The 25661-nt window shown below is 45.7% G+C and overlaps 1 protein-coding gene across 2 annotated transcripts in view; it reads right to left on the reverse strand.

The window, feature by feature from the left end:
• The window catches only part of Ptprg (protein tyrosine phosphatase receptor type G), a 715889-nt gene that overhangs the window by 75105 nt on the left and 615123 nt on the right, over positions 1–25661 (reverse strand). For both annotated transcript variants that reach the window (XM_077796194.1, XM_077796193.1), the window contains exons 10-13: positions 25095–25203; positions 18206–18255; positions 15682–16462; positions 739–871 (exon numbers count right to left, since the gene is read on the reverse strand). In XM_077796194.1, coding sequence (XP_077652320.1) covers positions 739–871; positions 15682–16462; positions 18206–18255; positions 25095–25203 — 1073 coding nt within the window. The remainder of the gene's footprint in view (positions 1–738; positions 872–15681; positions 16463–18205; positions 18256–25094; positions 25204–25661) is intronic.

The raw sequence follows: 25661 nt of genomic DNA on the forward strand, positions 1-25661 counted from the left end.
GGAAGGATGGCTTATAATCCACCTTTTTTTTTGGGGGGGGGGTACTGGGGATCGAACCCAGTGGTGCTTAACCACAGAGCCACATCCCCAGCCATTTTTTAACATTTCATTTAGAGACAGGATCTCCCCGAGTTGCTCGGGGCCTTGTTAAACAGGCTGGATTTGAACCCTCAATCCTCCTACTTTAGCCTCCAGAGCTGCTGGGATTACAGGTGTGCACCACTGCACCTGGCTATAGTCCGCCATTTTAATCTCCTAGGTCAAATGCCACATACCGTGCTGAATATTTTCCTAACGCCCCCCACCCAGTGTAATTTTTGGCAAAAAGTTAGAAAGAAAATTTTAATGTAAAGAATTTTTATTAGCTGGATAGAACAAAATAAAGCATGGTCTCAGAGACACCAGAAATACCCTGAAACTTAACTCATTTTGCAGGTTCAGAAACCCAGACTCAAAGTGGAGATGGGATTTGAATCCAGCAAGCAGCAGAGCTGGGGCTTGAACAGGAATCTCCCCGATTCTCCAGCAAAACGTCTTTGGCAAAAAGTCCCAGAAGTGTACCCTAAGTCCCTCACCCTGAGAAGTGGCTCTGGCCCCTACTGTCTCCCAGAGTCAACAGGGTCTCCCAGGTGAGAACACTAGAAACAACGAAGCTGTCTCAAGTTTTCTAAATGCCGAGGCCCCGGGGTTCTCCTCCCCAGTGAGGAACACTTGGCCAGCGCCCGCTGGGCCACTTACCTCCAGTAAACGAGGACGGCAATGAGGAGGATGAGGCACAGGAAGGTCAAGGCTGACACCACAATCAGAGGGATGATCCACTCCATCCTCCCAGGAGAAGGGCGGCTGATCATTCCTGAGGTGTTCTTCTCTGCTGCAAAGAGAAACCATCCCAGTTAGAGGACAGAGGCCAGCGGAGCTGGGCAGCCAGAACACAGTGCGGAGTTCCACATCCAGTTCTGTCTGGTTTCCGGAAAACTGGGTGGCCCGCTCTGGGCTGCCCTGTCCCAGCCCCAGGACAGCCTCACCTGCAGGGTGCATTCTCCAATGGCCAGAGGGACGGATCTGCTGGTGGAGCTGAGGATGTTTTTAAAGAGAGGGGTGTGGAAGGGATATGCAGCTGGACTCAAAGAGTGCTACCCACACCGAGGGGACTCTGGCACACTTGAGCAAAAGCGGTGAAGTCTCCAGGAAGGGACAGGAAAGGGCCACTGGAGCGCCTCCGGGGTTCCCCATGCGGGCAGGAGCAACACCACACTGCCATGGGTTTTGCTACTGGGACCAGGATAGGCAGCTGGGACTACAGGGCCACCTCGCTCCCCTTTCCTAAGGTGACTATACCCCGATTCTATTTTGGGAAAGCACTTCTCCCTAGCAGTCACGGTGAGGCGTCCCAGGTAAATATGGGTCTCCCTGCTCCCCTGGCTGAGGGTGTGTGGCACTCTGGCCCTGGAATCTCCACCAGTCCCAAAGACGGACCGACAGCACCCCCGAGGAGCTGGGGCACCGCGATATCTGGTCCTGTTGATTTCCACCATCCAGATCCCCAGCACTCCTGTCTCTCCCCAAATCTTGTTTCCCAACGTTTCCCTAGTTCTTGCACCTACCCGCGTTCCGCTCAAGGGCTCCAACACAATGAAAGATGGGGAGGCACCCCTCGCTCTCCTCGCAGCACAGGACCATCTCTAAGTAGCAGCCGAAGTCTCGGGGTCTCGGGAAAAGTCTACCCACTGGCTCAGGGTTCTCCCTGCTCAGGCGATACCTCCTACCCGGGCAGCTCCTTCCTCCACCTCTCCAGTAGCTCAGCAGGAAATCCTATGCTCTTTTGAAGGGCAGGGCCTGGGAGTGGCCAGGTGTCTGCAGTGCAGGTCAGATGCGGGATTGGAGGAGCACAGGTGCGCAGAGCCCACCCCCGCAGGCGGGCGGCAGGAAGCAAAGGTTAACCAGGAAGCAAAGGTTAACCGGGACCCGCAGGGAGAAGCCCCCCTCAGGATCCCTAAGCTGCCTGCCGGCTGACCTGGGCTCGCAAAGATTCCACCTGCTCTGCAAAAATGAGGCCAGAGCACCACCAGCCCGCGGTGTCCCCCTGCAGGATAGACTAAGTATACGGCTAATCAGGCTGGGTTTCCAAGGGAGAGAAGGTGGGCTGAGCGGGAAAGACATAATTGGTGTCAGATGCAAAGGCTTAAAGAGCAAGACTCCCCGAGTCACAGGAGATGCATTGCAGCGATTCCCGGGGTTCCTATAGTTACTTCATACCCAACACCTTCAAGGATTCAGTTGGGGTCCTATTACAGGTAAGAACATAGAGTTAGGGAGTGAAACACACTGATTACAAGCCACCCAAGAGCACCTTATTCAACAGGACCTTTATAAAAGTACCAATGCCTAAAAAACAAAATAAAAGTACAAATGGCTGCTCATTTCGGTCAACTCCAATTTTAAACTAGAAACACATTTGCCAGGCTCCTGTTTGTTGGTCAGGATGCTATACTCTAGGGACCCAGGGGGCACCTCTGTGCCCGTGAGGCAGGTGTCACTTGAAGGAGGGGGGTGGGCCTCTGAACCATAGCCAAACACAATACATGTGGCACCAGGGGAAACCATGTCCCCTCAGGGGCTCCAGGAATTGAGGGTGAGATCTGAAGGATGAAGGGTGCCAGTCAGCTTGAATGTCGGGGAGTAGGGGTGTCCCGGAGAGAGCATGCCATTCAAAGGAGGGCCAGTAGGAGGAGGGGAACCCAGATGGAGACTGAGAAGCCAGATGAGCCAGAGCCTCAGAGGGAACTGGTTTTGGCCCCAAGGGAGGCGGACGCTCCTGCAGGGCATGAAGCCCGGGCAACACACAGCTCCTGGCCACTTAATGTTTATTTTGCAAAGCAATGGCGACTGGCCAGAGAAACTACAGTTGCAAATGAGAATAATTTTGTGGGGCCCTAGTAGGGGTCGGCTCAGCCAGGCAATTATCTGGCTGGAGGTGGGGGCGTCTCCAAGACCTGGAGGTTCTGATAATGGAAAAAAATGTCAGGAGGGTTGACGACATAGGCCACAGGTCCAATTAGCTCAGTATCTACCCTGGGCAGCCCTCAGGTGCAAGGGGTCTCGCAGGGTCTTCCCCACTCCCTACAGAGGATTCCTGCCTGTGCTACTGCTGGGTAGAGGGAGATGCAAACTCCCTCTTTTACATCCTAAACCACTGAAAAGGACTCTCGGCCCAAATCATCCTTCACACAAATTTCCACTCTTTGGACGTATCGGCTCCATGCTGTTTTGGCCATCCTAAAAGCATCTGGTGTGAGGATCAGGGGCATGGTATGTTGTCCCTGAAATCACACATCTGTCCAAATGGCAGTGGAGGAGGCCTCGAGTTGGCAACAATTTGTAGTGTGAGCAACTTAAGGAAATCATCTGACAACAGTTGCTTTTTTTTTTTTTTTTTTTGGTACCAGGGATTGAACCCGGGGGTGCTTAACCACAGAGCCCCATCCCCAGCCCTTTTCATATTTTATTGTGAGACAGGGTCTCACTGAGTGGCTTAGGGCCTCACTGAGTTGCTGAGGCTGGCTTTGAACTTGCAGTTCTCCTGTGCAGCCTAACAATTGGATCTTGACCCTGCCTTATGGCAGGCGCTGGATTTGCTGGCACGAGGGCCAGAGCATAGTAGGGGTGCTACTGGGTTTCCATGTGGGACGTGATGAAGCCAGTTTTATTTCCACATTCACAGCATTGCTTTGCGCTCATGGTAACAGGGGCCTGAAACTGGATTCCATCTCCAGGTGACCCACTACTAGAATGCTCCTGTCCCTCTTGACGAGCTCCACATAGCCTCAGGAAGACCCTGAGTCCCTGGACAGGGAGAGCAAGGCCTGCCATCTCACCCTGGCCTCCTCTCCTGTCCTACCTGCTGCGCTCCAGCCACGCTCGCCATGTTGGTGACCAACATGTTCCAGTCTCCCCTCTGCCTTGCCCCCTGATATTTCCTCTGCCAGGAATGACTTTGCCCTCTGGCCCCTGGAGGCTCTTAATGACCCCTCAGTCCTGGCTTGGGAGTCACCTTCTCTGTGAGGGCTCACTAAGTCCTCAGGCTGTGCTATCCTCTGGACAGCCCAGGAGACTTGAGATCACAGGGTCAGTCTCTGGCTCTGCCCCTTTCTGTGTGACCTCTGACCTATAACTCCAACCAGCCAGGGTCTGAAGTTTGTCACCTATAAAATGGGGTTAAAAGCACCTATTTCTTGTAATTGGGAAAATTCAATGAGATGTACAGAGAATGCTTAGAAGGGTGCTGGGCCAAAGGCAAAGGATAAGCATGTACCACCATCACCATTGCCTCATGCTGCTCTTACTGTACATGTCACACTCCATCATGACTATCCTTTTGTTACTATGGGTCCTCTGAGCAGGGCTGATCAGCATCTGTATTTAGAACAGTAATATAGCTCTGCCTCTCACTCACTGTGCAACTCTAGGTAAGTAGCCTACCCTCTCTGTGCCTTAGTTTCCTCCTCTGTAAAAGCAGAGAATACTACAGCCCGGTGCACCGTGGTGGTGTGAGGATGGAGAGAGTATGTATAGAACACTCAGAAGGTTTCCTGGCACTCGCCAGTTCCTGGATAACGTGAGCTGTTGTGACTGTCATCACCCCTGTCACCCCGTGATCTGCAGCAGCATGATCATCATCACCGCTGCCTCCGTCACTGCTCTTTCTTCCTCACCAACATCCTAGCATGGCAACAGGCAGATGGCGGTGCTCACCGGGTGTCTATGGCATCTGACTGCTCCCTGAAACGCCAAGTGCATAAGTGACAGTCAGAAGTACTTCAGACGCGTGGGCCAGGAACTCAGGGGCTGCCTGGCTAGTGAAATGCTAGCACCTCCAAGTTGGCCCCAGATAAGACTGCACTGGAAACGTCTGTCTGCGGCACAGGCTGTGGCCCAATCCTGCCCCCAGCTGTCCCCGCGTCAACACCTCCAGAGACCTGAATGAACCAGAGGCATCCCCCACCTTTTATCTGTAGGGATACATTTCAAGTCCCCGGTGGATGCCTGAAACTGCAGATAACACCAAACCCTGTACCGATACATTTATGATAAAGTTTAATTTATAAATAAGGCACATCAAGAAATCAATAACAGTAAGAAAAAATAGAAGACTTGCAATGACATCATGGAATACAAGTTATATGAATGTGGTCTCCCTCTCTCTTGAAGTACCTTACTGTAAAGCAGATCTTAGCAACCTCAGCATATGATTTTTCCCCCCATACTGAGAACTTTAATTTCTGAAGGAAATACCTTACAGCTTCCCTTTGGCAGATCTGAATGGCCAACTTCCCTACTCTTGTGCTTTGCGATCATTACTAAAATCAGGGTTCCCTGATTTTAATGACTGCGGTACTGCAGTCATTCTGATATTCAAGATGGCTACCGAGTGGCTAATGAAAAGGTGGATAGTATACACAGCATGGACACACTGGAGCAAGGAACGACTACTACCCCTGGCCTGATAGGACAGCGTGAGATTTCCTGAGGCTACTCAGATTGTGTCCCATTTAAAATTGTTTATTTCTAGAATTTTCCACTTAAAATTTTCAGACCAAGATTGACGGCAAGTAACTATGGAAAATGAAACTGTGGGTAAGTCAGGGGACACTTGTATAAATCTTTCCCAGTACAACTGAAATAGTGTGCCATGAGGGTATGATCCTGTGCTTCAGAGTCAGGCAGACCTGGGCACAAATTCTGACTCAGGTCTGTGTGTGGTTTTGAGCTAATGACTTCCCATCTTGGAGTGTCTGGTTTCTCTTCCGTCAATGGGAGACATAGATTCAATTACCTTTCAGGAGATTCATGAGGATTAAATGAGATAATTTATGTGAAGATGACCGTAATTTATGGCTACATGATTTATAAGGCCAGATACAAAATAAAACCATGGGGTCCTTGTTCAAAGTTACTAGTTTCAGGAAGGGGACTGTATGGTGTAGAGGCAAACACAGAGCCCTTCTGAGTCCAGTGTGAGTGCCCAGGTCACAAAGCTGCTCCTGACCTGTCAGGCTCAGTACCTGACCCAGAGGAGGCACCTGGCAATGTTTACTTCCCTTCCACAGATCCAAGCAAGGGTCCTGAGAGGATGATAGGATCTCACCCACTGCCAGGAAGAGAATGGGGAAAGCGGTAGCAGCTGATACCCACACCACATGCCTAGACTTGGATCTTCCTGCGGGATCTAGCTGTCTCCTGCAGGGTCCAGTAATTGGGCTTCCCAGTTACTATATGACTCGTCTCCCTTCATAATGCCCAAGCCCTGGTCTGACGAGTCTTCTCTAGTTCATCTGGATTAGGCAGATTCCCCAGCAGGACTAGTCCTTCAATTCTTGTGTGCCACACACTGTGAAATGACAACCCACAGATGTGTTTGGCACAGTACCAAGTACATTTATCCCCAGTAATTATTATTATATTGGGGGTGGGTGGATACCAGGGATTGAACTCAGGGGCACTCAATCACTGAGCCCCAGCCCCAGCCCCATTTTGTATTTTATTTAGAGACAGGGTCTCACTGAGTTGCTTCGGGCCTCACTGTTGCTGAGGCTGGCTTTGAACTCAAGATCCTCCTGCCTTAGCCTCCCAAGTTTCTGGGATTACAGGCATGGCCACGACACCTGGCTTCAGTAATTATTTTCAAGTTGTGACTTACCTGCTGACATTTAAATATGAATTTACTTAACTATCAGCAATGGACGCTTCTACTGGAAATGCTGAAGGCTGACAACAAGAGCCTGAATTTCCACAAGGCAAACACATGCTGGAACCAAGCAATCTACTCTCTTTTTTCAGACAGGGAGTCTAGCCAGTTTGCTGTAGTCCCTACTACTCCCCAACGTCACCTGCTGCATAGGTGCTCTTTATCCCTGACTCTTACTGTCAACTCACTCTAGCTGGCCTACCTTTGGGGTGCAGGATGGTACCCGGACCCAATCAATCAGCAGAAAAGCACTAACTCAGGTCTTTTAAAAAGGTCTCAAGATCAAAAGCAAACATCATGGTTTAATAAACTCCTGACCTTGACCTTGACATTAACTTGGCTCAACACAAGAGGCTGTTTCTGCACACAGCACCTCAATTTATTTTGAAAGAGATTTTATTTTTGACCAATAGGAAATTAACCATGCTGTTTCTCTGCCTATCCAACAAGGTGCATTCTCCTCAACGAATATGACACTTTCCACACTCTCTCCAGGCCCGCATCTCACTGATCTGTCCCTGAGGCCTGGACTCAAGAGAATGGGCCTGCTTCAGAAATGTGTCCAAACAAAACTTGAAGCAAAACATGAAATATCTTTCCCTGAGCACATGCCGGAGGGAGGCAGGGAAGGTTCGAGGACCTCCCCCCAGCCTCGCCTCCTCCCACTTTTCATTCCCAGCTTCCGGCAGGACCCAGTGAAGTGCTTCCATTCTGCTTTAAAAAAAAAAAAAATTTTTTTTTTTTTTAAAGAGAGAAAAGAAAAACAGTTTTCAGTGGCATATGTCATCACTGAATTAATGTTGTTTGCCTTTTACTGGCTTGGCTCTCATCCCAGTAGAAGCAAATAAAAATGGAGTACAATGTACTGTCGATGCTCTGGGCGGCGATGCACGAGATGGACCCACTGAACCATCTCCTGCCCCACGGTTAAGGGCTCAGCCTGGGCCACAGGGCAAGGACCTCTGTGTATTGGGGATAAAAATAGCTTGGATCTGAGAGGGCACTGTCAAGAGCAAGGAAAAGCACGTTTCTGTGTCAGAGACATGAAGAGAAGGGCGGTTTGCACACTTGTGAATCTATAGTCTGCTTCCATCCCGGGCAATGTTGAATTTGCTCTCAGTAGCACCTGTCATTAATAGCCACCCATTGGAAATAAGGATGGCTGCTTCTTTGTTTGACTGTGATTAAAAAAAAAAAACAAAAAACAGACAAAACCTGAGCACAGTGGCGCACACCTGCAATCTTAGCATCAGGAGGCCGAGGCAGGAGGATGTCGAGTTCAAAGCCAGCCTCAGCAACTTATCGAGGCCCTGACCAACTCAGTGAGACCCCCATCTCTAAATAAAATATAAAAAAGGCTGGGGATGTAGCTCAGTGGTTAAACACTTCTGGGCTCAATCTCCAGTATGAAAAATTAAAAAAAAAAAACATAAAATTTACCATTTAAGCACTTTTAAGTACACAGTGTAGTAGTGTTCAGAATATATCTGTGGTTGAACAACTTCATCTTACAGAACGGACACTACATCCATTAAACCACTCTCCATTCTTCCTTCCCCCAGCCTCAACCAAACATCATTCTACACTCTCATTCTACGAATCAGCAGGCACTTTCTGGAAATGGAATGGTATAGGATTCGTCTTTCCTGCAACTGGCTTATTTCTCTTTGCATGATGTTCTCAAGCTCATCCACGCCCCACCATGCAATGGGATTTCCCTTCACAGGGAGCATCCTATTCCACTGGATATATACATGCCACATTTTGTTCATCCACTCATGTATGGAAGGCCACTTGAGTTGCTTCCACCTCTTGGCTATTGTGTAGAGCAATATGGACCCGGATGTGCAGATCTCTCTTTGAGATTCTGCTGTCAATCCTTCTGGGTCTCTGTACCCACAAGTGGAATTGCTGGATCACATAGTCATATTTTCAATGTTTTGAGGAACTGCTGCACTGTTTTACAGAGCAGTTACACCATTCTACCTTCCCACTAGCACAAAGGCTTCTCCACATTTTTACCAACTGGTACTTTCTGTTGTTTGAATACAAGCCATTCTAACAGGTATGAAGTGATAAAGCAGCTGTTTTTTTTTTTTTTCTTAAACAGGGCTCTTGTAGGTTTGCATATCTATCTATTTATCTATCTTTTTTTTTCATAAGTCAGCTTTTTGTTGCTGTGACCAAAATATCTGACCAGAAAAGTTTATTTGGGGCTCACAGTTCCAGAGGTTCAGGCCATGGGTGGCTGACTTCATGACAGAAGGGCACAGCAGAGGAAGATGCTCCACTGGTGGCACCCAGGGAGCAGAAAGCGGTTGGGGACACGGTGAAGATGAACCCTTCCATGGCACACCCCCAGTGACCCACCTCCTCCAGACACACTCTACCTGCCCACAGTTACCACATGGTCAGACCATTCAAACTAAGATGCACTGATCAGGTCACAGCTCCCACACCCCAATCATTTTACCTCTGAATATTTCTGCATTAACACAGGAGTTTCTGGGGGACACCTCATATCCAAACTATAAGCCATGCGCTTACCTAAGCCAACTACTACAGAGAAATGGTTGCTTATTGATTGCAGATGCACATATTCTGCTGCAACCAGGCCTGATCCCACGCCCATTTCCACGTGAGCCAAACTAGAGCCACTATTTGTCTCCACTTATTGGAGTCTGGAGTTGTCCTGAGCCAGGCTCCTTCACCATCTCCCACAGGGCCTGTTTCACCAGACCTAGATAACCAAGTGACAGCCTGCCATTTCTATTTCAGTTAGATGCTGGGAAAGTGAGGGTTTTGCGAATTCCTAAATTAATTCCAAGCCTCACAAATACAGCCGGTCCTTAACCCACCAGACTGCCACCATCGACAACTGGGACCATCGGCGCTTGGTGGCAGCATCCTGAGGTTCTGAAATTAGTCACAGACAGAAGCCTTAGAATATCTTATGTCAAATGCACTGTCCTCCACAATCTGAATTTCTCAATCCAGTCTCCTCAGTTTTCCACACCAAGAAATGCACAATCCACCCCAGTTCAATGATCACTTTGGGGAAAGGAAACTTCCAAGGACACACATACTTTATGAAAGGAATTTAAACCATATGTGGCAGCTGAGTGATCTCTTCATGATGCCTCAGGCGGATCCCTCCCATCACACCTAGGAAAATACAGCCTGAAGTAGGGGCAAACAGAATTCTAAGGAAAGCATCTCCCCCCAAATCAATCTGACGGTAACTAGAGTTGGCTGAGAGCAACTTCAGGTAGTCCATACAAAGTTCCTGTCTTAATTTATTTTCAATAACATACACTACATTGTTCCCAACAAGCTGGGTACCATATTCATGATTTCTGCCCTAAATCTATAAACCTGCACTAGGATTGACTTTTGTCGCCAGCTTTTTTTCAAAAGGAAACTTCATAATAATACTATAGGTCAGAAGCTGTATTAATGCTAGCTTCGTCACTATAGGCATTTTGGACCTGGTAATTGGTTGGTGTGGTGCTGTCCTATGTGTTCCATGACATTTAATGGCATCCCTGCCCTCTTTCCACCAGAGGCCAGTGTCATCCTCCTCCCCAGTTATGACAACCAAAACCTTTTCCAGATACTGCCAAAGGTCCCTGGGGTGAGGAGAAAAATCACCCTGATATAGAACCTTTGATGTATATGGAAAACTCATAGCTTTTTGGAAATATACATTTAAAGAGCCAATTATTATTTTTTCACTTGAAATCATCTTGTGTCACTTGCTCTGGGAACTAGTGCCAAAGCCAACAGGGAGGATGCAGAGGTGGAGGAATGGCTCCCCTGCACTGTGGAGCCAGACCCGTGCTCAGATCCTGTCTTGCCCTGTGCTATGTGACCTGGGCATGCTTCTTACCCTGATAAGCCTCGGTTTCCTCACTGGAGTGACAGTAATAATGACAGTGCAGACTGCAAGGGATTGCTATAGGATAAGTGACACCGGTAGTTGGCCTTTAACACAGGCACAGTCAGCAGGAAATGCTTTAACATACTCAGGCTAATGATGTCTTTTGATAATCAAAGGTTTTCAAATTGGATTCTTTGGACCTTGAGGCCTCTAAAGAGATGCCTTAGGTTTCCCCCCAAAGAAGCAGGGTAGACAGAGCTCAGCACCCTTCATTCTGGCTCAAATAAGAAGAGCAGGCCAGGATCTTTGTCTAACTCTCCCTTTCTAACTCATGCACCATATAAAAGTAGGCCATGGGCTAGACTGGCCCTGTGGGCTGCAGTTTGCTGACTTGAGCTGGACCATCCCTTTAGCATCTGCCCAGGGCTGACCGGAAGAAGTGGTTGGTAAACCATCCATGAAACACTGTGGATATGTTGCAGTTCTGAACCAAATTTAATCTGAGTTTCCTTCATTCAAGCAAACAAACGTGGACAAATCCTAGCACAAAATGACGAGTCTGTAGACTGTGCTCTCCGCATGTGTTGCTGGGGCTTGCCACACCCCCACACCGACCCAAGAACCCAGAATTGCATCAGATGGGTTTTTAGTCTGCCTCCATATTCAGGCAGGGGCTCCTGAGGAGGGACCATCTGCTGGATTTCCACGCAGCACACATCCGGCTGAGGGCTTTGCACTAAATAGATGTTCAAAAAAAGGTTGGCGAGACGGGAGGAGATGACTGCAACACACAGGCATCCAAAGTGACCATAGCGGTCACCACTGTAACAGGAGCGGAGCACTGGTGGTTCCTACCTGGTCCAGGGATGCGTTTTTCTTTGGCACACGTGGAAAAAAACAAACAAACAAAAAAAAACTTGGTTTTGAGATTTGAAGTCACTTAAAGCTGGAGGATTCTGCAATCAAACCTGAATCATTTGACTCACCAGGCATTTTCAAAGCAAGAATCAGATGGAACTGTGAAGGCCCTCTTTTTATTGATATTATTAATTTTTTGGTACCAGGGATGGAGCCCAGGGGTGCTTAATCACAGAGCCTCATCCCCAGCTCTTTGTATTTTTGATTTTGAGACTGGGTCTTGCTAAATTGCCCATGCTGGCCTCAAGTTTGTAATCCTCCTGCCTCCGCCTCCCAAGCTGATGGGATTCCAGGTGTGTACCACCATGCCCAGCTGAGAACCACCATGCCCAGCTGAGAAGGCCCTCGTGAGAAAAGGCAGGAGTTCCCTAGCATGCTGCAGACCTCACCACTCCCTAATGCAAATGCCCAGTCTTTTAAACTAATCACCACTAATATTAAAACAACCATTATTTCAGTTGAAAAAACAAACATCAAGTGGGAGGAGGCAGATGGGGGACAGGATGGGATGGATGGATGGAGATGTAGCGAGTCCTTGGGGATCATGGACCCATGTGGGCTTGCCATTTTTGCCTTCAAGTTACATCCTTTATTAAACAACACACACACACACACACACACACACACACACACACACACAATTATTTCTGCTTAAACCAGGAACCAGCAAATGACAGCTCATGGGCCCCATTGGGCCCACAGCCTGTTTTTGTAGACAAAGTTTCCTGGCCTCCAATCACATCCACTTATTTATGTCTTTTCTGTGGCTGCTGAAGCTGCTGGGAGGCAGAACGGAGTGGTCGCAACCAAAATCTATGGCAAAGCTACAAATATTTACTATCTGGTATTTGCTGGAGAAGTCTGCCAAACCCTGGCTTAAACAATCTCCACCACCACTTTTCAAATTCAAATTGCCTGAAATTCTGAAGGAAGCACCTCTTTGGCTTTAGGGAGGAGTGGATCTTCCCATTGGCATGGAGAAGCCAGATTTACCAGTGCCCAGGATGGACAGTTCTTCTTGGAGGTCATTTTTTTTTTTTTAGTTGTAATTGAACACAATATCTTTTATTTATTTATGTTTATGTGGTGCTGAGGCTTGAACCCAGGGCCTCACATGTGCGAGGCGAGCGCTATACTGCTAAGCCACAACCCCAGCCCTGGAGGTCATTTTTAAAGCCAGCTAACTGGGGACCAGTCTTGATATGCTCTTCAATGTCCATGGATGTCTGCAAAAAAGACATGTTGTGCCGGGCATGGTGGCACACACTTATAATCTTAGTGATGTGGGAGCTAAGGCAGGAGAATTACAAGTTCAAAGCCAAGCTCAGCAACTTAGTGAGACCCTGCCACAAAATTAAAAAAAAAAAAAAAAGGCTGGGATATGGCTCAGTGGTTAAGTGCTCCTAGGTTCAATCCCTGATACCAAACACACACACACACACACACACACACATAGGGGGATTCCTCATAGTTGCCATTATTCCTGCTGAGAGCACCTCCTTCCTTATCACCAAGAAGGAGGTGGATGCTCTTCTGTGGATCTCAACATGGCTCCTCCTTTATCCATATCACCCTTTGCACCAATGGGCTAGTATAATCTCCACATTACAGATGAGGACATGGAGTGAATAAGGGACTGAGCTAAGATGATCTGATTCCAAAAGCCACTCTCCTCAAGACTATAAAATGCTCTCTAATACCTAGAGATGCACATGCCCCATATCTGGAGCTGGAAATCCCCAAGGTTGTCCCTTGTTTTTTTTCTCCCCTTTCCCTGGAATCTGAATCCAGTGGCAGGAACTCATTGTCACCCACCTGGAGCAATCCTGGACTCCACACCATTTCCAGCCTCTAGAGCTGTGACTACTCCCAACCAAGCTCTCAGCAGCCATATTTTTCGAAAGTATAGTCAAAGAAAGGTTTGAGGACACTATTTGCCAGAACCTTTAGTCTAGAGGTCAAACCACACAAGCTCAAAGAACAGTTCCAAACCCACCCCTTGTCTTGGGAGAAAATACAATGGCTGGTCCTCGCCATATAACCAGTGAGTCCTAACCAGGGCTCCCCTATGATTTCCATGCAAAGGCCCAAGTGATCTTTCAAAAAAGTTAACGAGATGGACTCTGCCATTGGTTTCCCATTTCAAGTACAACCAATCCTCAGCATGGCCAGTGAACCCCTCCCACACAGGACTTGTGCCAGCCTCTGAATTCACGCTTCCCTTCTTCCCCCATGTTCTCACTCCAGTGGCCTTCTTTCTGATAGCTCCTCAACCCATCCAAACTCATGCCCACTTTAGGGTCCTGCTATACCTGCTGTTCCTGCAGCCTAGAATGCTCTTCTGTGGATCTCAACATGGCTTCTCGTCAGCACTTGGTCCACTGCTCAAATGTCATCCTTGGTGACTCAGGGTTATACTGTCCCTCTCCCTGACTTCAGCAATGAACACTATTTAAAAGTCATGCATTTGTTTAATGCAATAGTTTTGAGCTCCCCCATTAGACTATAAACCCCAGGAGAACAGAAGTCTGTCTTGATCTAGGGTCTCATCCCAATGCCTAGTCCAGTGCCAGGGGTACAGTGGGCACTCATTATTTTTTTCTATGATATCTTCAAGTGCAAGAAATTCAGCTTTCTCCCAGCAATCCCTAGAGGGAAAGTCATGTTCATCAAGGAACAGCTTCATAAGGGGTCCATATTTCCTTCACTTAATTCCACATGAGGCTCCTGAGCACCTTTCCCTAAAGCTGTAACAAACTGAGCAACATCCATAGGGAGACCCCTACTTTAAAAAATTAGTTCATACCAGCTTTAAGAGGAAAGTAATTCAAAACATGAAAATTTATTCTAAGTTGTATCTTAACATACGAGATCTCAGCTTTAGATGAATTTTAATGTTTACAAGTGCAAAAGCAAATAAATATTTACCAGTTGCCTTTTTTTTTTACACTCTTATAACTCCACAACAGCTTAGATGCAAAAAAAAAAAAAAAAGAAAGAAAGAAAGAAAGAAAGAAAAAAAATTGTTGCTAAACATCTTGTAGTCTGGCAAAACGAAGAATTTCTTATTAAGAAAACCCCTCACAACAACAACACAACCCTTCATGCTATAGCTCCCTTGTGGAAACTATCAGAATGGTTCATTAAGAGTTGAGCATATGATAAATCAAAAAAGGAAGAAATTGTCACAGCAAGCAGAGGCCAGACCAGCCCTGGTCTGGACACTGGGTAACTCACACAGCCAATGGCAGCTCTGGGATAGAGGGCCACATTTTGTGGTACAAGACCATAAGGTTTCAGGAGTAGGTCCCTGTCCTCCTAATTCTCTTTGATGACATTGTGATTATTTTCTCTGTTATCATTTTATAATCAAAAACTTTAGTTAGGGGGCTGGGGTTGTGGCTCAGTGGTAGAGCGCTTGCCTCCCACGTGAAAGGCACTGGGTTCCATCCTCAGCACCACATTAAAACAATAAAAATAAATAAATAAAAAAAATAAAGGCATTGTGTCCATCTACAACTAAAAAAAAATACTAAAAACAAACAAACAACAAAAAAAAAAAACCCTTTATAGTTAGGCAGTTTTCTGGCTTGCCACCTAATGACCTAAGTAGATGGCCCTCTACTGTTCCTGCTACCCAGCTTCCTGACTTGTGCTCTAGGGAGCTGCTGCCAATCATCTGTCTTTCCCTTTATCCCAGGAGGCAGGCTCTGGGAGTCCTGGATGCAGAATCCAGCCAAGTGCCCCACACAACACTGACTGCCCATGTGCTAATTAAAGGGTTAAGGGATGAAATCTTCATGGGTAAACTTCTTAGGATTACTGTCTTTTTAATTCACTTTTCTCACTGCCTGGTTGAAGTCTTGGGAGGTACTCCAAGGCAAGGACATAAGTATCAAGAAGAGGATTATTTCAGCCAAGATCAGAGGCTAGCTTCTTTTATAGGAACAGAACAGGGAGACACCTGCGGTCAGCACAGGCAAGGACACACACGCACTCCTCTTGCTCTAGGGGCACACACAGTACTGAGAGTCTCTACTACTTTCTGAATTTTCATCTTCCACCCCGGATTCTTATAAAAAAGGGTTAGACTGGGTCCCAGCAGCATAGAACCTCAAAGGAGGACCGCCCCACTTACCTGGGTTGACAGTGATAAATTTGCTATCCTCGGAAAATCGGTCCCCTGGGGACCCAGGCTTTTTAGATGGTGCTTCGGGCCTCTTGGGATCGCTGTCTGCATAATGTTCCTCTGTGGCTGTGGGGGGCACTTGGGTGGGGGTGACCACGTCCGAGTCCGGGCCTGGGGCAGCATCCCCTGCCCTGCCTGGCTGTTCTGTGGGGGTGGCAGGATGGTTCTGCCTGCGCCCCGGTATAGTCTGATGCCCGCCCTCCTCCGTAGTCCTGTTAGGAGACGAGGGGGTCGGGGTAGGCATGACCCGATTCTGCTCCTGGGTGGCATGGGTCACCCCACTCTTCTCCTTCTTCTCTGAGTCCTTCTCTCCTTCCTCCTCGTGCTCCCGTTCTCCATCCTCACTCTCGTTTTTCTCATCCTTCTCCCCATCTTCGGTGCCCTCGCTGTCTTTGGTGGGTGCCGAATCACCGTCGGGTCCCGGAGAAGCCAGGGCCTCCGTGGTGGCAAGCACTGGCCTCACCGCCTGCTTGCTGGTGGAGGCAGCGGTGGGGAGGCGCGTGGGCCATACAGTGCTGGGGAAGGAGGAGATGCCCCCTCCCCCAAACCCCAGGCCTGCAAGGAGCGTGCTGGTGACCACTGAGGCCACAGTGGCTTGGCTTCCACTGGAGGAGGGGCCCATCCCGGTTGCCATGGAAACAAATGAGAAGGGGATGCCAGAGGACGTCCAGGTGGAAGATCCCGAGCTGATGGGGGCCATGTCAGCTGAAGAGGCAGGAGAGGCTGTGGGCTAAAAAGGTCACCGGGAGGTTGTAGAAGCAGCAGAGGAATGAAAAAGCAGACAAGTATCAGTAATTAGGACTGAGAATGAGACTCTGGTTTGCAAAACCTCATAGAGTTTGACTCATCCATCCATGTGGTCCCCCAATTTTGGTGCAAATGTTGACCATGGGTTGCCAACTCTTAATTTAATGGTTTTATAAATAATTTGGATGCATTAAAACATTTAACTAGTGTAGCAAACACAATGTCACTGATGTTGCTCAGGATGAGGCTAGGTGGCACAAAAGTTTAACATGGCATTCAAGTTGACTTAAAGATAGTGAAAAGCGACAACTTGGCAATATTAGTCTACTATTCTCAAGGTGACAAAGGGCATGAGTTTCATGCTTTTATGTCAACCATTGGAAATTCTGGTGAACACGTAGCTCTTAGGTCTGGAAGGGCCCTAAGGAATCAGGTCCAACTCCACCATCTTGCCCTGAGGGAATGGATGGAGAGAGAGGGGGAGTGGCCTGGCCAGGGGCACTGTGACACAGTCAGGAGCAGGAGTCACACTTTCCACTGCCAGCTCTGGGAACTGGCTTATATTTCTATCTTTCTACACTGAGCCCATGGACATGGTACCTTTCAGAGTCTCTGAGCTGGTCCATGTCAAAATCTATGCCCATGTAGATGACAACAACAATATCAAGAGTTGCACTCAACAAGTGCCAATTGTGTACTAAGGTTTTCCATGCCACCCTGGAGGCAGATCTGATCCTCACCCCATCTGATAGGTGAGGACAGTGTCCAGGAGCTTACCCCAGGTACAGAGCTAGGAAGATCAGAGGCATGGCTACCTACTGGCAAATCTCAGCTCATCCTGATCACTGTACTCTGAGGCTCAGTTATGGAGTTTTATTCATATAAAGTATCTATGAAAATAATAAATTTTTCTCTTCCGAGATAGTTTAGTTCTCACAAGCTAGAATCCAAAATTTCATCCCATCATTTATACAATTCAAAACAATAACGGGAGCAACTCAGGTTTATTGACTTCATCGTCAAGTGAAAACTTGGTACTTTAAGGAAGACCGGGTTAGCAAAGTTGAGTTCTGAAGTTCATTAATGAAGACAAAATACCACTTGAGACTTGACTTGATACAGACAGGTCAGGCTCCCTGGGCCCAGATTGATGACCCCTTCCTTGTTCTCTGGGTGATGCTGGGCACATTACTTTAACTCGATGAACCTCACTTTCCTCATTTGTAAAATGAAGAGAATAGTAATGCAATTTTGTGGCTGTTTTGAGAAGTGAGTAAAATAACCTGTGCCTGAAATTCAGAAGTGCTTAGTGAGTTTCAGGCTATTTTTGTTATAACCACCATAGTTATTAGTTGTATCAGGAATGGGGAAACAGAAATATTAATTCAGGCTCCAGAAATCTGCAAATCTCTGTAACTCTGGGCAGGTGACAAAATCTTTAATTTTATTTTATGCCAGATGAAGGGCTCAGAACAGATTAACCCCCTTGTATCATCTGATCTCAGGGAACAAAAATAATTACAAAATTATACAATATAAACCTCTAACACTTTGCACAGCTCTTTTTCAAAACGAATCGAAGAGCAAATAATATAATTTTTCTCTATTTTAACCTCTTCAGATTGTACAATTCAACAATATCATACTGCCACCTTGTGGTAACACTCATAACTGCATGCAAATTAACAGCCACCCAGGACAAAGCAACCACTATTTCTTTACTTACCACTCCTGTTTTCACAATCCTGGTTCCCTGGAATATTCGAGTGGTATTAGCTGAAAAATAAAGGAATGGCAATGTAAACCACAGACCATTTTCTTGGGGGGAGGGGAAATTCCAACAAAACTTTAATTGTGAACACAAATCTGAATCTGATTTTTATACATACATATAAATTATATATTACATATTTATGACATGATCACATGTCATAAAATATTCCTCTGCAGGTTTTGTTCAACCGTTTAGAAATGCAAAAAAAAAAAATTTTACCACCACCACCACCACCACCAACAACAACAACCAAAAAACCCCAAATCCTTTCTTGCTTTCGAGTCATACAAAATCATGCATTAATTTGGACTGTGATCCACAGTTTGCTGTCCCCTGTCTTAAGGTGCTGATTAAAATTTAAAAATTTTTTGATAGTTTTCTGTTTTAATATTGAGGAACAACTTCCATACAGTAAAGTACACAAGATTTAAATACAATTCAATTTTTTTACATATGTAAACACCTGTGTAACACCCATTTTAAGATACCAAAAAAAGACAGCAAAATTAATTTTAAAAATGTATTTATTTATGTATCCCAATATGTCCAAACTATTATCATTTGAACATGCAGTAAATGATGTTTTTAATCATAAAAAAAAAAGATCTAGACATTCTCTGGTGCTTTGCTGCTGTAAAGGTTTGCTTGCACCCCCAATCCAGATAATATCCACTCAGCCCCAAAGTTAGCCCACATTCTACTCTGTCAGAATTTTGCCAATATTTGAACTATATTTAAATGAAATTATATTATTCCATTGTTCTTCTCAATTGATCTTTTTGGTCATCATTTCCTGTATCATCCATTGGGATTCTAATATGCCTCTCTTCAATTAATATTTTTATCATCTAAAAAATTAAGCAAAGCCTATTTTTTTGTCTTACCCCGCTTTTTCTGGGAGGAGGAGTTCTGGGGATTGAACCCAGTGGCACTCAACCACTGAGCCCCATTCCCCAGCCCTATTTTGGATTTTATTTTGACACAGGGTCTCACTGAGTTGCTTAGGGTCTCACTAAGTTGCTGAGGCTGGCTTTGAACTCACGATCCTCCTGCCTCAGCCTCCTGAGCTGCTGGGATTGCAGGTGTGCACCACCATGCCAGGCATCTTACCCCTTTTGTATGTTATTATTCATTTAATTTCTCCTTGTGTTTTAAAATCTTAAGACAGTGCCACTGTTTCACATGGTCAAACTATCTGATATTTAACATTCATTATCCTTTCAGTGGTGCTCATTTCTTCCTGTAGTTTTGTTTTCCCATATGGTTATAATTAAACAGTGTAACTTAATTTTTTTTAAGATAAAAGATACACAATAGTAAATTTGCCACTTGATCCATTTTTCTGTGGGGATGTGGGTACCGGGGTTTGAACCCAGGGGTACTCGACCACTGAGCCACATCCCCAACCCGATTTTGTGTTTTATTCAGAGAAGAGTCTCACTGAGTTGCTTAGCACCTTGCTAAATTGTTGAGGCTGGCTTTGAACTTGTTTGTGATCCTCCTGCCTCAGCCTCCCGAGTCACTGGAATTACAGGTGTGTGCACCACCGTGCCCAGCATGGTGATCCATTTTTAGGTCTATGGTTCAGTAATGTTAAGAATGTTATTGTGCAACCAACCACCACTACCATTTCTCTCTAGAACTTCTTCATCTTGGAAAATTGGAACTCTACATACCTGAAACAACTGCTCATTTCCTCCTACCCTCAACCCTGGCAACCACCTCTCTACTTTCCATTCCTATAAATTGAACTTCTCTGGACATCTAATATAAATGTCACCCTGTGTATTGGTAATTTTGTGATCCGCTTATTCCGCTTAGCATAATCTCCTCAAGGACAGCCATATATACCACATTTTGTTTATCCATTCATCTGCTTCTACCTTTTTGCTATTATGAATAATGCTAAACAACAGAACTTAAAAACATCAAACATTGTGATTATTGCAAAAACCGAAAGTGCTGAAAGAATCGAAAAATCTGCCTCCTACATACACTGCACTGAAAAACTAGCCCCCAAATGCTAATTACCTAAATACCCTGTGCCTGCTACAGTTTTTACAACTACATCAAAAATGTCAAGTGACCTACATATAATTTTGTTTGCCCTGTAAGCCTCTTTAAGAAATTGAGCCTATAATCCTAGCAGCTCGGGAAACTGAGGCAGGAGAATCACAAGTTCAAAGCCAGCCTCAGCAACCTGTCTCTAAATAAAACAAAAAAGTCTGGAGATATGGCTCAGTATTTAAGTGCCTCTGGGTTCAATCCTTAGTATAAAAAAAAAAATCAAATCTTCTCCCAAGATTGTAAAGGTTTCTACCTCAAAAACTCTCAGTTGAACATTGATCTGCAAAATTATGATGTTGGCAAAACTGGGTGACTTCCATACAGGGCAACCAACACTTGGCTGGGGCCAAGGATCTGTCACCCCCTTTAGCTGGGTGCATGGTCTCACATTTCCCACGGAGAACCCTCCCTTCATTCACAACCTATCCCATGCCTGCCCCCCACCCCAGGCACCTGAGCATGCAACCCCTTGACCTAAAGATACGTTCATTTTTCATAGTTGGATACTGAAATATGTAAAGAGGCTCATGTGGGGAAGAGATGGATCTAGAAGGCAAAGCAACTGGGTAGACTCCAGGTCCAACAAGGCAGCCATGGAACAAATAGTGTGGGTCTCACGGGGACTACAAGTGGCTTTCCATGATCACGGAGTTGCCCAGGCATCCAGACCTCAACTGCTTGGTCAGGTGAACACGCCTCCCTCCATTAACACAGGAAGTTCTCAGGAGACTGGCCTTTCCTGCCCTCTAGAAAGGGCTCTAACGAAGGCCAACAAACTCAACAGTCACTCCAGCAGCTTCGTGCCAGATTTTTGTTAGTCTTGCACAGTCTTTACTAGGGTCAGTGGCTCTGGTGATCAGGAACTTTCTTCAATAACTCTCAGATCAGGAGTCCTTAAACCTTGACCAGGGGCCTAATGGAATGCAGGGATGAGGGGTGTGTGTGTGAGTGACATCTGTATTCTGGCTAAGCTCCCTGCAGTTGTGCACCTCCTGTTGTGAAGGACGCCATCTCAGCTGCATTCTCAGGATCCATTGTTTTCACACTGCTTTGGCATTATAGAGGTTATTTGGGAATATCACTGATGTTCATCAATGCTCAGAAATAACAGCCACTCACAGGACAGCTGTTTGTCATTTAAAACTTTACTACAGTTAGCGCATATACTGCTCAATCTCGGATTGGTTTAAAATATTTTGACAACTGTATTTAAACATAATTGGTTCCTCTGCTATGTATTCTACTCACTGATTTAAAACCATTCTGAGGGAGGATCTGTGAGCTTCTCCAGGCTGTCTCCTGGGGTCTGTGACTCAAAGCAAAAGCTCAGGAACGCCCCCCACCCCCAGCCCTCTTCCTGTGACTGCTGAGATCTGGGAAATGGCTTGGAATACTTAGTCAGCTATTGTTTTATCCTTTCTTTGAACAGCTGGGCTACTGAGTCATAACTCTTTAGGGTGGTCCATGGCTGCACAACAATGATTGGGCTTTAGAATAAGAAAAGAAGTAGATGTGATGGTGCACACCTGTAATCCCAGTGGCTCAGGAGGCTGAGGCAGGAGGATCAGAAGTTCAAGGCCAGCCTCAGCAACTTAGTGAGGCCCTAAGCAACTCGGGCAGACTCTATCTCTAAATAAAATATTAAAATATAAAAAGGGCTGGGGATGTGGCTTAGTGCTTAAGTATCCTTGGGTTCAATCCCTGATACCAAAAAAAAAAATATATAATAATAAGAAGAAGAAGAAAAAGAAGAGGAGGAGGAGGAGCAAACTCTACTTAGTAGCTAAATGATGGAGGAGGAGGAGGAGGGGGGGAGGGGGAGGAGCAAACTCTACTTAGTAGCTAAATGATTTTCTCCTTGTGCATTCTGAACATTATTTCCCCATTTATAAAACACATAACCTTAGTGGCTGCCACCAAGTGATTAGTTCAGATGAAGTAATTTATTTAAAAATGCCTGGTAATGGTGAGCCACTTCAAAAATACCACTTGTTAGTATTATGGCTATTATATTTACCACAGTAAGGTAAATATACTGATTATCTTCTATACATAAATATTGTAATAGTTACTACAATAAGGTAAAATATTCCATGTGACTTTCTCGAGTTCCCAAATCATATGCACATTTATTACTGTGAGCAAAGCTGCTATAGAATTCTCTAACCTTTTTTTAAAATTTTTCTTTCCTTTTGAATCTTAAGTTCACATTGATGAATTTGGTACCCTGGCTTCTCTTGCTCCTAACTGCCTACACCTGGCACAGCAGAGAAGCTAAGTAAGCTTACCCGCATCAAGATCTTGGTTTTTACACTATGCACATGTGTTGTAGGAAAAAATGCTGAAGCTATCCTGGGCAGGTGTAAAGAAAGATCCCGCCCCTTGACACACCTACAGGAGTAAGCACCAGGGCACACGGAGCAAACTCCTGTCCACCTCTGAGCAAAGATATTGGTAGACAAAGGAGACACCAGCCATTTTTAATAAGTCACTGTGGTCAGACATTTAAAATACTCTTTGCTTTGAGTTTACAGCTGACAGGGCCTTTTTGAATTGCATTATATTATAAACATTTAATTTTTCAAAGTCAGCGTGAAAGCCAGGAAGCTCAAGGGCTATTCATCAGAAGAGGCAGCTCTGTAGATCTAGAGTTCTTGGATGGAGCACAGGGGAGGCCTAATCATGATTGATATATCTGAAGTTCCTAGGCCTGACCGTAGCAAGCTCCCAGTCTTCCCTCCCTTCTCTCTCCCCTTGGCTCATGGTCTTAACACTGGGAAAGGGTTAATATATTCAGCGTATGGATAGACAGAGTGAGTGAGATTTACTTATGTAAAACCGCAATCATGCTAATTTGACTAGTTTAAATAGAAAGGATGAGATCATTAGCAAAGAATAAATACTACATGCAAAATTTTTGAGCTAGAAAGAAGCCTTGAAAGAAATCTAGGCCAGAGGGCCTCTTGCCCTGAGTTCATCACTTTTTTTTTTTTTTACATCAAACTAAAATACACATTGAGCATTGCTAATCAAAAAATCCAAAAATCCTCCCCAAAATTCAAAGTCCAAAGCTTTATAAGCACTAAGAAATGATTTTAAATTCTGGATCATTTTGGATCTTGAGTTTGTGTTCCAAAATGATCCAGGATGCTCAGGATGTGTTCAGGATGCACAGGGAGAAAATCATTTAGCTACTAAGTAGGGATGTTTGACTGGTAAAGTCTATCCAAATACTCCAAAATCACCCCTGAAAAACAAAACTTTGAAGTGTGAAACCCATCTGATCATTTCAGATAAGGGATATTCAACCTGTATTAAGGAGATGTCAACAGCACTGCCAGTAATTAACACTATGCTAGTTCTTTAATATGCCTCACCTGTCACTCTACAAGGACCCAGTGAGGTTGGTACTGCCAATACCACCACTTTTTGGATTGCCAGGCTATATGTAGCTCCAAGATAAGAGATGTTCTCAAGAGTGGCACACTGGCAGCCAGGACTCATTGGAGACCCTCACTCCAGATCCCCGGCTCCAACCTGGCATTTGCCAGCCCTTAATGTGTGTGCCAGTCACCAGGGGCACCTTGTCAGAACTCAGATGCCTGTGACCATCTCCCTATGCTGATGCTGCTCATCTATGACCTATGATATGTTCTAGAGGATTTCAAAAAGGTTAAGAACCAGTATCCTGGGGTGCAGGTTTCTCATTTGGGAAATGGGAAAGTTGAGGCCCCTAAGAAGTAAAGATCCTGAGCAGGAAGGGCCTCAGACTGGCAGAGTCCCATCCAATGCCCTGGTCCTTACTTGTACACTGCTCAGAGTGCCTATCAGAAAACCAAATCCACAACCTCTGGCCCATAGGGCTGCCTGTTTTTGGAACCAGTACCAAGAATAGGCTGGGGCAAGTAAGATAGAATGCATCTATCTTTATTTTTAAATTTTTATTATTATGTTTGGTGCTAGTGATTAAACCAAGGGCAAGGTAAGCATGTATTCTACCTACCACTGAGCTACAGTATCCCAAGCCCCTCATCTTCATTGAAAATTCTTTGTACTGATTTGGTTTTCTTAAAAAAATATATTCCATTAAATAGTTATGTATCTTGTTGGGCATGGTGGTGCATGCCAATCATCCCAGTGGCTCAGGAGGCTGAGGCAGGAGGATCATGAGTTCAAAGCCAGCTTCAGCAAAAGTGTACTGCTAAGCAACTCAGTGAGACCCTGTCTCTAAATAAAAAATACAAAAAAGCGCAAGGGCTTGTCTGTGGCTTGCAAGTGGGAAAGGTGAATCACATATTTGGGGCTCTAGATTTTTTTTTTTTTTTTTAAGAGTGGTGCTGGAGATGGAACCCAAGGCCTCATGCATGCTGGGCAAGTTCTCTTCCACCAAGCTGCATCTGAGCCCTGGCTACAGTTCTTGAGGGAACAATAGACAGAATCATGTTGGAAATCCAAAGAGGACACCTGCCAACACACTCTGACACGGGGCTAGACAATGGGTAGTGGAAAAGCCCACATGCCTGGTTCCTCACAGTTGGAAAATAACAATAAAATCAATAAACCCAAAACTGCTTTGCTTTTCTTCCCCTCTTCTGACCTAGGGTATGTCCAACCTCAAAGACAGATACAAATTCCTGGGGCTTTCTAGGTGTGCTTTAAATGCCTACGTGGATCCTTAGGCTGGGTTTGTGTATACTTGTGCCCAAACCCCTCCAGGAAAAGGACAAAGCATGAACAGAGGGTCAAGTGGGAACAAGAGGGAAACCAGCCTTACCTTGGAAGAGCATTGTCTGGCTGAAGTCGCTGCGCATGTCATTCCGACACACGGCCTGGACTCGGAACAGGTAAAGGCTGTCGGGTGAGACATGGCTAATGGTGGCTTTCTGCAGGGGAAGAAAGAGGAGGCAGTGAGTTTCTTCTGAAAGCCAGGCACACCTTGTGCTCAAAAGTAAATCTGGATACCCTGGCAAATCCTGGCAGACGTGGTGTTCCCCACTGACCACAGCCTGCTTTGGCAGCAAAGATCACCTTGTAATGACCTTCCCCAGGAATCTGTCTTTAGCACTTAAGAAGAGAAGAAGTGACAACATCATTCTTTCTTTTTTATTTTTTAAAAAATATTTTAGCTGTAGATGGACACAATACCTTTGTTTAATTTATATATTTTTATGCGGTGCTGAGGATTGAACCCAGTGCCTTGGACCTGGAAGGCAAGAGCTCTCCTGCTGAGCTACAGCCCCAGCCTGACAGCATCACTCTTGACTTGGAGGACTTAGTCCTCTTTATTGTTCACAAGGTCTGAATTTCTGTCACAATTACTGTACCATGTAAGCTATAATTA

The sequence above is a fragment of the Urocitellus parryii genome, chromosome 3, assembly GCF_045843805.1.
Source record: "Urocitellus parryii isolate mUroPar1 chromosome 3, mUroPar1.hap1, whole genome shotgun sequence".
Lineage (NCBI taxonomy): Eukaryota > Metazoa > Chordata > Mammalia > Rodentia > Sciuridae > Urocitellus > Urocitellus parryii.